The 16,917-nt window shown below is 42.2% G+C and overlaps 1 protein-coding gene across 8 annotated transcripts in view; it reads left to right on the forward strand.

Annotated features, from left to right (window-relative positions):
• The first annotated feature begins 14,726 nt into the window (after window positions 1-14,726).
• The window catches only part of LRRK2 (leucine rich repeat kinase 2), a 128,722-nt gene continuing 126,531 nt past the window's right edge, over window positions 14,727-16,917 (forward strand). For 5 of the 8 annotated variants that reach the window (XM_036456291.2, XM_036456290.2, XM_045587914.1 and 2 more), the window contains exons 1-2: window positions 14,730-15,451; window positions 15,761-15,846. In XM_036456291.2, the coding sequence (XP_036312184.1) occupies window positions 15,298-15,451; window positions 15,761-15,846 (240 nt within the window). In that variant the 5' untranslated portion in view covers window positions 14,730-15,297. Of the gene's footprint in view, window positions 15,452-15,760; window positions 15,847-16,917 lie in introns of all 8 variants that reach the window. The other 3 variants (XM_045587920.1, XM_045587919.1, XM_045587917.1) reach the window with 3 other exon arrangements.

Genomic DNA, 16,917 nt, shown 5'->3' on the forward strand with positions numbered 1-16,917 from the left:
AAAGCAACATTGTTGGAAATCAAATTTTAAAATAATATCATTCAGTAACTTTTTCTTGGAATCATAGAATTTTTGAAATGGAGGAAATAAGTGTGATTATTGTAATATAACTAGAGGCCCGATGCGTGAAATTCATACAAGGGGCTCGGCCCTTGCCCACTGGTCATTCCAGAAGGTCGTCCTAGAAGGTCATTCTGGAAGGTTGTTCTGCCCTCTGGTCTAATTAGCATATTAGATATTTATTATACAGGATACGTAGTACTTGTTGAGTGTTGATCTTGTGTTGTGTATGTATCATTTAATCAAATTCTAATACTTGTTCTCCAAAGTACTAGAAAAGGATTTAAAGAAAAGTGAAACAAACTGCCCCATGTGAAAAGAGAACAGGGTAGTAAATGGTGGGACTGGGGTGACAAACCAGATATTTTGCTCCAAAGCTTATGACATTAATCATCATCATCATAAATTTTAATATTTCTGAGTGCCTCCTATATGCCAGGTGCTGTGCTAATGCTTTATATATATTTTTATCATTGAATCCTCACAACAACCCTGTGAAATAGTTGAGCATGACTGACCCCATAGTTATGGAACTAGCAACCAGCTCACTATTATGCCTCCCTGACTCTTTGGGTAACTAACAAAGTCAGCTTAAAGGACTTTCAGTCCAGCCGCATACCTGATACTCCAAGTCTTGTTCTAATTGTCCTTCTGAGAAAATGTCTAGTTGACATTTCCAAGAGCCAGTAAATTACTATTTCCCAAGGCAGCCTATTCCATCTCTGGAATATTTGTCTTTCTTGAGTTTAAAACCATTGGTCAGCGTTTTACCTGTTAGGACAATATAGAGAAAGTCTCATACCTCTTCTAATTTTTAACCAAATGTGGGGTTGGACTCTCCCCGCCCCCCACCCCCCCGGATTGCTGATGTTTGGAGTCACAGCATAAATGTCAGTGTCATTAGCATAGTATTTATATTAACTAAGATTTGTAAGCTTCTACCATGCCTTGTGCCATTTTTTGGCCTCTTTCTTTAGGTGATATTCATACTATTTTGAAGAAATTTAAAATGTCCCTTCCCCTTAAAATGTACTTCATTATTACAATGTTCAAAACACACAAGCAACTCAAATTCATCAATAAGTCAAAATTCATAATCATCCAAGTTTTATCACGTATGCTTCATACATCCATTTTTTTCTTTTCTTTACCATTGCTGAAGTATTTTTTTTGGTTAATACTCACCTGAGGATATTCTTTCCGTTTATTTTTAGGGAGAGAGAGAGAGAGAGAGAGAGAGAGAGAGAGAGAGAGAGAGAGAGAGAGATCTATTGGTTGTCTCCAGATGGAGACCCCACCTGGGCTGAAAGTTGGACCTGCAATCCAGGCACGTGCCCTTGACTGGTAAGCGAACCCCTTTGGTGGACAGGCTGACACTTTATCCACTGAGCCACACCGGCCAGGGCTTGCAGAAGTATTTTAAAGCAAATAATAGATATGTTATTTCACCCCTCCATATACATTTCCAAAATTATGAATATTTTCTTACATCACCACAATGTGTTATTTCTGTTTGGAAAAGGTGAAGATGATTTTAAATGAGATTGCTTCTAAGCTGCTTAAACTCCACACTTTAGGAAAAAGGTCAGCTTAAATAATGCTAAAAGCAGTATTATGGGTTCAAGAATTTTAATAGTTCTTCAGATTTTTTTTTTCATTTCTAAGTGAATCAGCAGCTTAAAAAAATCTTAGTATCACTTTTTCTTTTTTTAACTTTGAAATAGCAAGAACATAGGATTTTTAAAGCCATGCGTATATCATTGGTAAACAGCTTGCCCTTTCTACTGAATGATTAACATGAGAGAAACAAAGTGTTAAATAGCTTGTGGTTCACCACAGGAAGTGTAGGGCATAAAATTAAACGTGTAAAATATTACAAACATTTTTAAAAAAGGGAACAAGTGAAAAAGAAACTCGAACTACTAACTTTCAGTATTTTGACTTCCAGGCCCTATATTGTTTTTCCAGGGGTTTAATTTTGGGCATTGAAAAAAATTACCCATTTGTTTAATTTCTCTCCCCTCCCTCAACCCCCCCCCCCCCCCCCCCGCCAATGTGTTATTTCCTTCAATTGTTAAAACCAGATGCCATGCTACAATGCACCTGATCTCACTCATCTAGGGGAAATGATGAACAGCATAGACTGATGAACAAGAACAGACCTGGAGACAGGGAAACATAGATCAGATTGTTGGACCTCAGAAAAAAGGTAGGGGAAGGTGGGGATAAGGGGGAGAGATCAACCAAAGGACTTGTGTGCGTGCACATGAGCCTAACCAGTGGTTACGGACAACAGTGGGGTGGAGTATTCCTGGGGAGGGGTTTGGGATGGGAATGGGGGAATGAGGACAAATATGTGATACCTTAATCAATAAAGAAATAAAAAATAAATAAAATAATATAGTAATTAAAAAGAAAAAAGGAAGAGATAAAAATCACCACAAATGCCAACGTCCTAAAATAATTACATAACCAATATCCATGTTATATAGATAGCTATAAATAGTGCTGCTTTTACACCTTCACATTATATTATGCAGTGTTTCTCAGACACTTTTCTTTTTCTTTTTTAATATATTTTATTGATTTTATACAGAGAGGAAGGGAGAGAGATAGTTAGAAACATCGATGAGAGAGAGTCATCGATCAGCTGCCTCTTGCACACCCCATACTGGGGATATGCCCGCAGCCAAGGTATATGCCCTTGACTGGAATCAAACCTGGGACCTTTCAGTCCCCAAGCCGATGCTCTATCCATTGAGCCAAACCGGTTTCAGCTTTCTCAGACACTTTTCCAACGTATCTTGGTATTGATGTGTAATTAACCTAAAAACAGGAAGGAGCAAAGGGAAGGCCGGAAAGCATAGGCATGCGTTTGTGCGGCTGTGCCAGGGAGCTGCAGTGTAACGCTCCCCAGGGAGCAAATGGACTCATCCCCCCACGGATCACACAGAAGGGAAAGGGACTGGACACGCGGAGAATAGATGCACATCCTGTAAAGTCTGGGTGACATAAGGAAGGTGCTTGTCTGTCAGTCACACCTGGGAACAGGTCATTGGCCAGAGTACATGTAGCCACTGCAAGCACGGGGAGATTGGAGACATTTAATCCCCTAAACAAAGAAGTTTGTCATTTTGGAACTCTTGTTGCAGGGGGCCACTCTCTTGGCTCCCCACAATGGGCCAACAGACTGTATCTGGCCTGATGCTACACCAGACTGAAGTTCCAACATGGAACAGAAGCTCTGGACACTGGCTTTGCTTCCAGCTCTCATATTCTTCAGCTGCACATATTAACAAGGGGAGTAAGGGAAATGTTCATTTGTCAGATGATGGCATACATGTTTAACAATGAATAACCTTACAGTTATATCTTTACATTTCTAGTATTATTATCGTTTGGTACTAGAATTTAAAAAGTAAAAATATTTAAATAAAGTGTATGAATATGTTCAGAGCTTTTAACACAAATGTGTTATCAAGTATTGTGGGGTCTATAGAAGAAAATTGTATCTTAGTTGTTTGGTTCATTTTGCATTTCTAAGATTACTTGGGAGAATGAGCGAGTTTTCATGTTCCTTAATTAACATCCTATATATCATGGTGTATTTTGCCTAGTTCTATTTTTTTTTCTCCACTGGGTTGCTTTTTACAAAAACGAGGATCTCACCTTGCAGGTATGCTGTTCGGGGTCTACGTGTAAGCCTTGCTCACTTTTTAGTGCTCAGTTTAATTGTCACTTCTCCCAGCCCCTCCCTAGCTTCCTCAATACAGTGTATGTGCTTGCATAGTAGTTATTGAATTGACTTTTTTTTTTACTTTTTTTTAAATTGCCTATTTGGCTGTGAGCAGGCCAACTGGAGAGTCCCCTTGTAGGGCTGTACACCTTTTTTTTCCCTAATACATTTTATTGATTTTTTTACAAAGTGGAAGGGAGAGGGATAGAGAGTTAGATACATCGATGAGAGAGAAACATCGATCAGCTGCCTACTGCACACTCCCTACTGGGGATGTGCCCCCAACCAAGGTAGATGCCCTTGACTGAAATCAAACCTGGGACCCTTGAATCTGCAGGCCAATGCTCTATCCTAGGGGTGTCGAACTCAATCAGAGAAGGGGCCAAAATCTAAAATCCAGCCTAAATCGCGGGCCGAATGGTTTACTGAACAGTCATAAACTGTCATTGTGATGGAAACGCAGCGGAGTGCAGTGATGACAGCGTGGTGCTGGCCACATTGCAAGGCCTGGCGGGACGGATTTGGCCCGCGGGCCTTGTGTTTGACATATGTGCTCTATCCACTGAGCCAAACCGGTTAGGGCTATGCACTTTTCTTGCCCAGGAGCACCATCTAAGGAGAGTTAGTGGAGCCTGAATGTAAACTCAGCTACAAAATAATGGTTTGTTTATCCAAGTTACTTGAACAGGTTCAAGCATTCACTGGAATTCTTCCCACCCTTGGCAAGTGGAAATTTTTAGCTATAAAAAGGCAACACTCCTTGTGTTTGAACCAATGACTCCAAAGTTAATGTTTAAGCTGTATTTAATTTTCCAATGTTACGCCCAGACTTCGTGATCCCCAAGGACCACCAGGGAGCCTAGTCCAATGCAATAAACAAAAGAGCCTCTTCTATGCTAGCATGGGCTCTGTCCCACTCACGCCGACAGCATGGCTGAAGAGAGAGCGAATTTCGCCAAGCCCTGAGGTTTTACACCGGTGGTTGATGTCACTGCTTGGCTGACCCTGATTGGGCTAGGGGTCCAGTTACACAAAATGGAGGATAACTTCGCCCTGCCCTATAGGAGTTTATCCTCACCCTGCCCTGCCCTCTCACCAAGAGTGTGGAAAGACAATTTCTTTTTAATATGTCCATATCCAATTTTCACTTTAGGAAGCCTTATCCTCTTTGTCCTTGAGCAAATTACCCACCGGTGTTGAGCCTCACGTTGCCTGGACCTGTATGGTGCTCGGTGGGTTCTAAGACTTCTGCCTCACCTAGCACCTTAGTTCATTGGGTTAATTTTCGAATGCAGGCTCACTTTCAGAACTGAAGTATTAAAGGATGGTGATATAAAGCTAAATTGAAAGTAGAAGTAAGTTTCCCCTTTCTTGTTTCAAACAGAAGTGGGCCTGAGCTGCTGCTGCAATCGTGGGGATGTTTGACATTGCAACAAAGGAAGCCCAGCAGAGGCAGAGGGATACTGTGCACAGAGGGCTGTTTTCAGGTGACAAAATGGAAGCAGCCCTTTTCTAATTAAACGCATAACATTTCTCTCACAGTGCTACAGGAAAGTTGGACTGGAGGTTCCTCTGAGCAGGATGGTTCCTGGGGTCTTGTCCAGGTGGAGTCAGAGAATGAAACCATGGACAAAAGGTGGTATAGTAAAAGGTGGAAATTTATTGAGAAACAAGCACAGACTCGAACACGGAGAGGGGGAAAGTGTAGAGGTCCCCTTGGGGATGCACATGGATGACCTTTAAATTAATGTCAGCTGGGTCCAAGGTGACTGGTGTGGCTGTCCTGGAAACAGCCTCCCAAAACTGATTTCTTATCTTTATCCATGTGTTTGGAATGAGGAACGAATAGGACCTTGACTTACCCAGGTGTTAATATGCTAAATCCCAGGAATCAGGGAATGAATAGGACCTGGGCACACCCAAAACTTCTTTGACCTTAACCCCCCTCTGGAAATCAATAAATGCGGTGTGTTGTCTGTGGTGGGTGTTGACTGTCCCTCCATCAGAGTGACAGCCTCCACCCGGCACCCATCTTTTGGATTTATTTCTGCCTCCTGTCTCTTTCTTTCTTTTATTTCTTAATCCCCAGCTCCTCCACTCAGGATCCTGTCCTTCTCCCTTTCCATGCAGGATGCAGAAAAAGGAGAAGCACCCCACCAAGAAGAGTCCCACCAATTCCCTTTTCTCTACAGTTTATAAAGGCTGCAGATCTTTATGTCTTGATTTCCCCTCTGATGTGGTCACTATAGCAACTCCAGAACTCAAACCGCAGGTGAGGTACGTGAGGTTCTCCTCTTCTTCTCCCTCATTGTTTCCCTGTTCCCTTTTGGGCTTTGCTTTTTCCTTTCTAATGGAGGGACTCCCTTCCCTTCATCCTGTGAATTAGATCTGCAGCTCCCAGCTCCCTAATTCTATGGAAACGTACCCTTTGTAGCTCTGTAGCCCTGTGCTTTTTTTTTTTTGTTTGTTTGTTTGTTTTTCCCATGGGCTCCTTAATTCCAAAAATTTCCTAAACCTGCCTATTTCACCCCTAAAAACTTACAACGGTTTACTGCAGAGTACAGCTTCGAGAGAAGCAGAGATACAAACCAGCAAATACACAAGTCAGAGAGGTGACGCCTACTGAATCAGTAGCTGTAGCCACTATGCATGCAAAATGCAATGGAAAAAAGAAAACTTTAGGAGCTTAATTACGTTTTGTATGAGATATGAAAAAAGTTTGAGCAGGCACTTAAAAGCCCAAATCCCTTAATGTGGCCTTCAAAGCCATCAGCGACTTGGACCATGATGGTCTCTTTGGACTCATTTCTAGCCACTCCCCACCTTGAACTCCATATTTATCTTGCTTTCTCCAGCACTCTCTGCACTCGCTCCTCTCCAGGCCTGTTCCAGGATAAATATTCTCTTCTCTGACTCCCCATGTCCCAGTTAAGTGATCTCCTGTAATAAACTTAACTTACCCTATTATTGTTCCTAGCAGACTATTATTATTAATTCCATTTACTAGCTTATCCAGCTGCTGGGCTGCAAACTCTGCCATGTCTCTCCTGTTCACCATTTTATCCTGAATGTCTCACCCTTGGAAGTCCTTCAATAAATATTTCTCAAATGAATGAGTTCACTGAGGAAAAATTTAAGAAGTCTTAACAACAGAATAACATCTCAGCTGGAACATCTGATTGTGTAAACATTATTACTATCTTTGTTTTCTTTAAATCAGCCGAATTCTAACTCCACACATCTGTTCCACTGTGTGGCAGGAAATTCCGTCTCTGGATCCACCCCTGAGGTTGTAGAGCATCAGAGAGGTTTACATGGAATTCAGAAAAGGGCTGAAAGGACTCCAGGGTTCCCTGGTCCTGCTTTTGTCCAAGCTTGCACAAGTCCCGCCCATCTCTGCTCTTGGGCCACCTAGGGGTGCAGGGGTCTGAGCTGCTTCTGAGAAGACCCTCAGGAAAGCCCAGGCTTCCTACTTACTCCTTGAGGGATTTTGCTTTGTTGTCTCACTGCCTCATCTCTCCCAGTTCTCCCATCCTCAGCTATGACATTAAGAGAAAAAGCTTACCTCCCTGACTCCCATTTCCTCTCTCCACCAAATAGCACCTCTTTATTATTGGCAATCAGCTTTATCTATTTAAGTAGATAGGCTTTAGAATAACAAAAGCTGGGAAAGAATCTGCTCTCTGAGCCCCATAAATCTTGGGCAAGAAAAACAAAGGGCATGACTAATCAGGTAAAAATAGAAAGTGAAAGGAAAAATACTGAGAACAAAAATCCAAAATACTGTAATCTCCAGCAACAACAAAAATTACAAAATCATCCTTCCTTTTGACTTAGCCCGTGATGATTTGGACCAGATGGTCCAGGATGTAAGTAATGTTAAACACAGGTCAGAGCTAATGCAGATGGTCATAAATCAGAACCACATCCCTTAGGTACAAGTTAAGGTGAGCACCAATTTCTAGAAGGGAACATCTGGAAATTAAAACCCTAAACCCATTAATTTCACTTAAAGATTTCCCCCACCTTTCCTTTTCATGTATATATATTATATACTGAGTGGCCAGATTATTATGATCTCTGAACCCATAATAATCTGGCCACTCAGTGCATTTGTATCTCAAATGGGTACCAAAAGTATTCTAGACTTTTGCTGAAGATCAACCACCTATTTGCCCTGGCTTCCGATCAGCCAGTGCAAAGGGAAAACTGATCAGGTAAATGATTTATAGTGTCTTTGCTATCAAATAAGTGAGGTACTCAAGAGAAGTACACCAAGTGGCCAGATTATTATGCATTCAGAGATCATAATAATCTGGCCACTCAATATATATGTATGTGTTTGTGTTTGTGTGTGTGTATATATATATATATATATATATATATATATATATACACACACACACACACACACGTATAAGTTTATATATACATGCATACAGAGTTGGCAAAAGTAGGCTTACAGTTGTTTGCAAAATAATACAATAATAGCCCAGTTGGTATGGCTCAGTGGTTGAGCATTGACCTATGAATTAGGAGGTCACCGTTCAATTCCCAGTCTCTCTCACTTTATTGTGGTTTCATTACGCTCTAAGCACATTCTAACAACCATTGCTGTTATGCTCTGGGTCCCATACCTGCCACATTGCTTGGTGCAGCTCTCTGTATCCACCAACTGATGCCTTAGTCCAGTCCTTCTTGGTCAGAATTGTTTCAAAGTTATACAGTTATGTGTTCCAATCCCAGCTCCACCATCAGTCCAGCGTGCACCCTCTCCAATCTGGGACCCTTCCAGGGATGTCCGACTGCCCGTTTAGGCCCAATCCTACTGATTCTCAGGCCCACCCACCGATGTCAGCAGTCAGACATCCCTGTCACAACCCAGGACTGCTGGCTCCCAATGCTCGCCTGCCTGCCTTCCTGATCGCTCCTAACCGCTTCTGCCTGCCAGCCTGATTACCCTTTAACCGCTCCCATGCCACCCTGATTGATGTCTAATTGCCCCCTGCTAGCCTGTTTGCCCCCAACTTCCCTCCTCTGCCAGCCTGGTCACCTCTAACTTCCCCCCCTGCAGGGTTGATCGCTTTCAACTGTCCTCCCTTGCAGGCCTGGTGCTTCCTACCTGGTCCCTCCCAACTGCCCTCCCCTGCTGGCCATCTGTGGTGGCCATCTTGTGTCCACATAAGGGCAGGATCTTTGACCACATGGGGGCAGCCAGCTTGTGTGTTGGAGTGATAGTCAATCTGCATATTACTCTTTTATTAGATAGGATAGAGGCCTGGTGCACAGGTGGGGGCTGGGTTGGTTTGCCCTGAAGGGTGTCCCAGATCAGGGTGAGGGTTCCCTTGGGGCATGGAGTGGCCTGAGCGAGAGGCCTGTGGTGGTTTGCAGACTGGCCACTTCCCCCAGTGACCCAAGTGGAGGCCCTGGTATCTGGAATATATTCACTTTCTACAATTGAAACCTTGTAGCCTGGACCGGAAGCTTAGGCCAGCTAGGGAAGGCAGAAAGCTTGGCTTCTTCTGTTGCCAGAGAAACCCAAGCCTCCCTCCTCTGTGGCCACAGCCATCTTGGTTGGGGTTAATTTGCATACTCTCTCTGATTGGCTGATGGACGTAGCTTGTGGGCGTGGCACATGGAGCTGAGTGATGGTTAATTTGCATATTACTCTTTTATTAGGTAGGATTGCCTGTCCCTCTTTTATTTTCTATGTAGCCATCTAAAACTATGGAATGAAATCCTTCCTGACTACACAGTCTTTGTTGAACACTGAGGCTTTGAGTCCACCCAGGATGTTGACATAATACACATGAGCCAGAAGCACAGAGAAATATCACCTACCACTGAAGCACTGTCACTCTCTCATGGTTATTCGTTTACACTGGCAAGCTATGGTTTCTCTTTTTCCTTCTTGTTGCTATAGCAAGTGCCCAGGACTTTTAACCTTTGAAAAAAGTTGTTACTCTTCTTTGGGATAATTTATAAACAGAATGTGTGTGTGTGTGTGTGTGTGTGTGTGTGTGTGTGTGTGTGTGGTGTGTGTGTGTGTGTGCGTATGTTTTGTGTCTGTGTGTATATATGTAGAATGTATAACAATGAAAAACAACTGGTTTAGCTTTTGCAGCCAGCGGACTTCTGTTACCTTTTTCATCTTTTCTATTTCTCTTATTTTGCCAGACCTCTTCTCTGGAATACAGTGATCTGTGTGTTTTTGTATTGCAAAGATCCCCTGTGACTTCATTTTTTAGCCTTGTGTCTAGAGAGTTTGCTATACACATTCCTAAAGGATGTTGGTATTATTATTATTATTATTTTTTTAGCATTGAGAGATCTTTCAGTTGCAACATTTGTACTAACCTGTTGTATAAAAATGTCTTTTGTCATTTTCTTCTATTTATTCTTCAAATCAGAAAAGTAAAGGTGAACATTCCTTGATGCCTTATACATCTTTTCTCAAGGCATTCCTTGATTCCTTTATCCAATTTAATAATTTTGATATTGGAATTTTTTTTTAAATCCTCACCTGACGATATTTTTTCCATTGATTTTAGAGAGAGTGAAAGGGCAGGAGGGAGGAAGAGGAGAAGAAAGAGGAGAAGAGAGAGAGAGACAGAGACAGAGAGAGAATCATTGATGTGAGAGAGACATATGGATTGGTTGCCTCCAGCATCACCCTGACCAGGAGGGCTGGAGATAGAACCTGCAACCCAGGTATGTGTCCTTGATGGGGAATTGCACCCAGTACCCTTTGGTGGGCAGGCTGACGCTCTAACCACTGAAAACCACTGGCCAGGACCTTTATTCAATTTTCAACTTCTAAAAATTCATTTTTAAAAGACTCTAACACATTAATATTATCTTCTATGGTAAACATAAACCTTTTCAGTGTATTTCTGTCTATTTTCAGCAATTGGATGGAGTCACAGAAGAAATTTGTCAGTGAGAGACTGATATATTTGAGTATCCTTTCTATCCATTCTATTCTATTATTCTCTAAGTAAACTCTTCATCTTGGCAATATTTGGCAGTAGATACTAGAAGAAAAGGCATGAATCTCACTTAGCTCATAACTATCTAGTAGGTGATCAATCAATAAGCATTTACTGAATGAAAAAGGCTTAATTGAGATACCTTTTAGAGAAAATGTTTGCCTTAACTATCAATACATTTTTATTCTTGTTTTCTATCAAAATGTTCCTTTTCTGATCTTTTTCTTTTGGAATTACCCTAAACTGTTTCAGATACCTTGAAGTACTTCCAGTTCTGTTTACTCTGATTTGGCTTTGGTTTTGAAGGTGTCTCCATAACTGATCATGGAACACTTAAAGAATACATAGAATTCAAGACAGAGGAAATCAAGAGCAGTCTGGATGGCTCTCTTCCAAGAAGCCTTCTCCCAGAGAGCTTGGCAAATTTGGCATAGTTCCATGTGCCTGTGGACTCACAGGCCCCCTTTCTTGCTCTCTATAATCCCCACGACCAACAAGCTGAAGGAATAGGTGGTGTCTGAAATCTACCTCTTGCTTTGTACACCCTGCATAGGGCTCTGTCTGTCTGCAAGAAGGGGCACATTTTTCTAATTCACAGAAAGATATCATCAGGTACTTTTTCCTCTTCTGGGAAATTAATAAACACTAAGAGAGACCCCTGAGTCAATGTCTAATTGGGCTGTTATAACCCTTTGTTTTTCTTCAATAATGTCTTGACTAGTCTAGGCTCTCTACTCTTGTTGAAATCTACATAATTTTTTTCCCCCTGAGGATTCCATTGGATTTTCATTGCTTTGTATTATTTTATGAAGAAATAACTTTTTTTGTATTTTATTTCATTAATTGATATGGCCTATTTATTTGCATCTTGTTAATACCTATTAATATAGTTTAATAATTTCTTCATAAAATATTTTGAAACTATTTTGTGGGATTGATTTCTAAGTTTTCTCTCATTGTTTTTTTGTATACACACATAAAAACACATAAAATGACATTTTATAACTGTTACTGATTTTTAGGTACACAAATTTTGTATATTGAACATACATTATTCATACTGTATATAAACATATTTTTCTTATACTTATTGTCCATTTACAGCAAATTTCCTATTCAAAACTTTCACCCATTTTTCTCCTGGGGTACCTGGGAGTGTCTCCTCTACCCAGTGATTTGTAAGAACTTTTGAGAAATCAAGGTTACTTAATTTTTGGTATATGTATTGCAATCTTTTTCTAGTTTAGTTTTCCTTTTGCTTTTGCTTCATTTATTTTTTTTCTTCTCTGCAGAAAATTTAAATTTTTATGGAGTCACATATACTAATCTTCTGTGGTTTCTTTCTTAGCTTTTAAGTTTCCTATGCCAAAAATAAATAACTACTAATCTATATTTTCTATTTAAAATTATTTTCATTTAATTTTCTATCCATCTGGAATTTGTTTGGGTATTTGCTATAATTAGCAATGTCCATTTTATTTTTTATTTTTTCTTCCCAGGAAATTAGCCAAGTGTTCCAGCACTATTTAATTCTCCACTGAACACTACCTGTATCATGAATTTGTCTCTGTATCCTTCCTTTTCAGTCTTGTTAATTACCTGAAGAATTAATGTCTTGTATTTTAGTCAATCAGTTAAACATTTTTAAAAGCTAAGAGGATACTTTGACCTCGTACTGCAATCTTGTGGGAGAGTGCTCCCAACAGAGGATGCTGGTTCTTACATTGCCTCTTCCAGTCTGGCTAAGAGAGAGTGGACAATAAATAGACAATAGATGGATGAATGAATTGAGAAAAAGAGGGGGCACCTTTTTACTTAGATTTAGTTTTCTTTGGGAGGAAGCTAGGTTTTGATTTTTTGCAAGATAATAATCCAGGAGACTGGGAAGGAGAAACTGATGCAGAGGAAGGTGGCATGAAAGGGATAATTACTAGGATTGCTTGATTCATTTGTCAAAATTTGAAACATGTTAAAAAAAAAAAAACAGAAAGAAAAGGATAATTGCAAGTACGATAAAGGTAAGAAGGCTGAGAGTTTTTTGTTTTGTTTTGTTTTGTTTTGTTTTTTTGTCTAGTTTTCATTATGAAAAATTTTACACAGAGGAAATAGAACAATAGCCCACATGAACACAACCCTTTTCTTCCAACAATCATCAATTCAAAAGTTGATTTTGTTTCATTTTCCACTTATTCCCATTTCACTGTGTTCCCAACACTGGATTACTTTGAAGCTAATCCTAAACATTCTATCATTCCAATTAGTAATGTCTTAATGTGCATCTGTAAAAGATAAAAAATCTTTAGAACAATAAAACACATTTATGATATCCAGGTTGAATTTAAATTTGCACTCTTACCAACTGCTTGGGCTGACCAGCAGACTCTGAGAGATGATTACCTTGACACAATGTTTGCTGTGAAAGAGAGAGCTAAGGGGCTGCCTGGCAAAAGAGCCAGACAGCCTCAGTTGCCTGCCTCCTTAAGCTTTTATTGTAACAGCAACTTGAGATAAAGTTTATCTTTTAGATACAATCAGTAGGGAAATAGTGAAAGGACACATGTGTCTGCAATGTCCTTTAAGCAAGATTAAGCATGAGGATTCCAGTAAACAGCAGGGGCGCTGCATATGCACAGATTTGTTTGAAAATATCCTTCAGAATCTGGACCAGCATCTCAATCTGCTTCCCTTTCTGGAGATTGTTCAGCCTGACTATCAACTTCTTCAAAGTTTCCTCGTCCTCCTCCTTGCACTCCTGCCAGCTGTCACTGGCCATGGTGGACCCTGCTCCCAGTAAGCCTCTCTCCCCTCCTGCGCCCAGGCAGGCTGCTCCCCTCTCCAGGCCAGTGCTCCAGGCCGAGCACAGTCTGAGCTCCCTGCACACCCCATGCACACCCACGCTACCTGTTTATGCGAATAATTAGGGGTGCAGCCTTCAACACCCCCCTAAGTTGAATTCAGATAAACAGGATATGCCGCCTTCAGCACTTTCCTTTTCTTGGAATGTCCTCCTTACAAACTTTCCGACCAAGTCTTGTGTGCTCCCCAACAACCAATCTTGCTCGTCTTGATTAAAGTGGAAGAGTGCAAAGAACCTTCAGGTGGGCTTTAGGAGATCTAGCCGGGGTTAAGTCATGGCCCTCAACTTATCTGTGTGACTCCAAGGATGCTCTTCTGTCACCTCTACATCTCTACTGTTTCATTAGTAAAAGGAAGGTAAGTAGCTGTCTTATCCATTTCAGTATTGCCATCAAGATGAGGTAACAAAATTGAAAACAAATGTGAAATGCTCAGCTTCCCTGTCCAATCCTCTGTTTTGTAAATGACCTTCAGGGAAACCATCTGAAGGCAATAGATGCCTTGCTTAGCCCGGTCTACCGTGTTTCCTTGTAGGTTTCTCACAGTGCTTTTCCATTGTTTTTCTTTTAACGTTAGGGTTCTAGCCGGGCATCCTCATAATTTTGTATACCAAGAGAAAACAGTGTTCATTTAGGTTTGCATCTATCACCTTTTCACTTCAGCTTTCCCTGTTTCTCTTGTGCACCAATGATCAGGAATCTCCTGAGTGCAAACTCAAAATTTTAAAAGTTAATTTTAGTGGCATTTTAGCTAACAGAGCTTCAAATAACTATCAGGGAAAAAATTTTTCTTTTAAATTTCTTACCTTAAAAAGGGCTACAGCAATCATATTGTAGAAACGTATTTATTCAGATGGCTTGCAAAATTATTATTATTATTATTATTATTATTATGGGTTTTTGTTGTTGTTGTTTTTGCAAAAATCTCTCTCCATCCTTGGGGGGAAATCACTCATCTTCCTACAGGGGGAACTCTAAAGAGAATGTTTTCGAAAAAGGGGCCAGCTGGGCGGTGTCCTCTTTTTCCCAACGCCCAGATTGCTATTCTTAGATCCGGAGATAGGAGGCGGCTTTCGTTTTCCCTCTTCCCAATTCCCAGACCGCGGGCGGGGCTGCGGGAGCCCAGGCTTGGGCCAGGGAGCGGGTGGCCGGCCCAGGGGCAGACCCCGCACCTCCTCTGGCCGCGGCCCAGGCCCCGGGCCCGGGGGACTGGGCGGACCGGGTCCGCTGAACCAGTTTCTTGCGCGATCCCGGGCCGCGCTACGCCCCTGCTGCTGGGATTGGGCTGCCTTGGCCTGCGAGGGGGTCACGGTCAGGGTCATCCAGGCCGTGGGTCCCCAACTCCAGCCGTGTGTGCGCGGCTAGCCACGGTCCCCAGCCTCGGCGAGCCTCTTGCAGGCCACTGAGCTCCGTGTTGGGGCCTGGGTGGGGGAGGAGGAAGCGGGAGGAGCGGCTCCGGGAGGGCAGGGCGAGCGGGGTGGGGAGTCGCCGCCCTCCCTCCGGGCACACAGGCGGGCGTGGGGGCGCGTGGGGCGCGCGGGCTGCGGGCGGTGAGCTGTGCTCGCCCCGGAGCGGGGCCTGGAGCTGCGGGCCCGGGAGGGGAGCAGCCGGCTTGGGCGCAGGAGGGCAGGGAGGCCTGCTGGCAGCGGGACCCATCATGGCCAGTGGCAGCTGTCAGGGGGGCGAGGAGGAGGACGAGGAAACTTTGAAGAAGTTGATAGTCAGGCTGAACAATCTCCAGGAAGGAAAGCAGATAGAGACGCTGGTCCAGATTCTGGAGGACATGCAGGTGTTCACCTACGCGGACCACGGTAATCGTTTGCAGCTTTTCCTTGATCCTTCCCCCCCCCCCCCCCATAACCTCCCCCCCCGCCCCCACTCCTCCTGCTCCGCTTTTGCAAACTTTCTCCTCTGCTCTTTGCGCGAAACTATGCTCTGGGGAAACCACTAACTCCACTCCTTAGTGCAGAAAGCAGCTGAGAATTCTAGGAAGGGCTTGCGGCGGCTCCTTTTGCTCCACCCCCCTTCCCCCTTGTCAGACTGAAAAAGGGTGCCACTGGGAATGGTGACTTTGCTATGTTTTAGTTTTTTATACCCCCCCCATCCCCCTTCTTTTCCAGCCGCCAAGTTATTTCAAGGCAAAAATGTCCACGTGCCTCTGTTGATCGTCCTGGACTCCTACGTGCGAGTGGCGTGTGTGCAGCAGGTAAAGTGTTCATGCCGCCCATTTCCCCTTCTCTTTGGAGATGGATGTTTTCCTGTCACCGTTGCATACCTGGAGCTATGAGTCAGTTCTGAGATTTGGCTTGATAAACCCTGACTGTGATTTTTTAAGATGGAGAAGGATTGTCAAATCGTGATCAAAAGCTAACGGTGTTAAAGGGGTCCCTAACTGTCTTTAAGAAGTATTTAAGTAAAAGTCATCCCAACAATCTTTCCAATGTACAGCAGCTCCAGATGACAGCACTGCGAATAATTTGTGAAAACAGTAGTAAAATTAATAATAAATTAATAAAATGAGGTAACTCACAAATTTTCATAGGGTTAAGCTTTTTTAAAATTTTAAGACAGATTTCTGTCTTTAGTTGTGGTTATCTTGTAGTATCTAAATAAAGTCAGGGTTTATGATTCCTCAATAAGCTCAGATTTGTATGTTTCAACTGTCTTCACATAAAAATGAATGTAGAAGTGAAACTTAGAATGTGCACCATTAGAAAGCCAGACATTTGCTAGCTCTATTATATATAGAGAGCCCAAAAGAGATAATTAAGGATGATAACCAGACAAAACGAATACCTCCTAACATGTTAACTTCCTTTGTAGACATAGAGATTTAGAGAACTGAAATCAGTGTTGTCATTTGCATGTAAGGTCATGAGGTAAAGAGAATTGAACTCTGAACTCTCAGTGCAATCATAATACCTACTTGTGAGGCTAGACACCTGTAAGGATCATCTGCATCTCTAAATCTCTATCTCCTGCCTATCTCTGTATCCAGCTAGCCTCATCTGGGTGAACACATACCTAGCTTCTTTTATGTAGGGGCATTTATATCTGGGATAAATGGTTACTTTTGTTTTTCTTCAGCTGAAATAGTTACCATCTGACTATTGATGTTCAGGCTGTCGCTAATAAACTGTGAAAAGATGGAGGCATGAAAAAGACACTATTCTTTTTAGCATCCAGTGTCTGAATTTCGTCCATGGAATATGAGTCATTTTTTAGCTCTGGCCCTTTGAGCTTTCCACCCACATCATCCCCTCTTACTTGCCTGTTC

This window comes from Pipistrellus kuhlii, unplaced genomic scaffold (genome assembly GCF_014108245.1).
Source record: "Pipistrellus kuhlii isolate mPipKuh1 unplaced genomic scaffold, mPipKuh1.p scaffold_m20_p_3, whole genome shotgun sequence".
NCBI lineage: Eukaryota > Metazoa > Chordata > Mammalia > Chiroptera > Vespertilionidae > Pipistrellus > Pipistrellus kuhlii.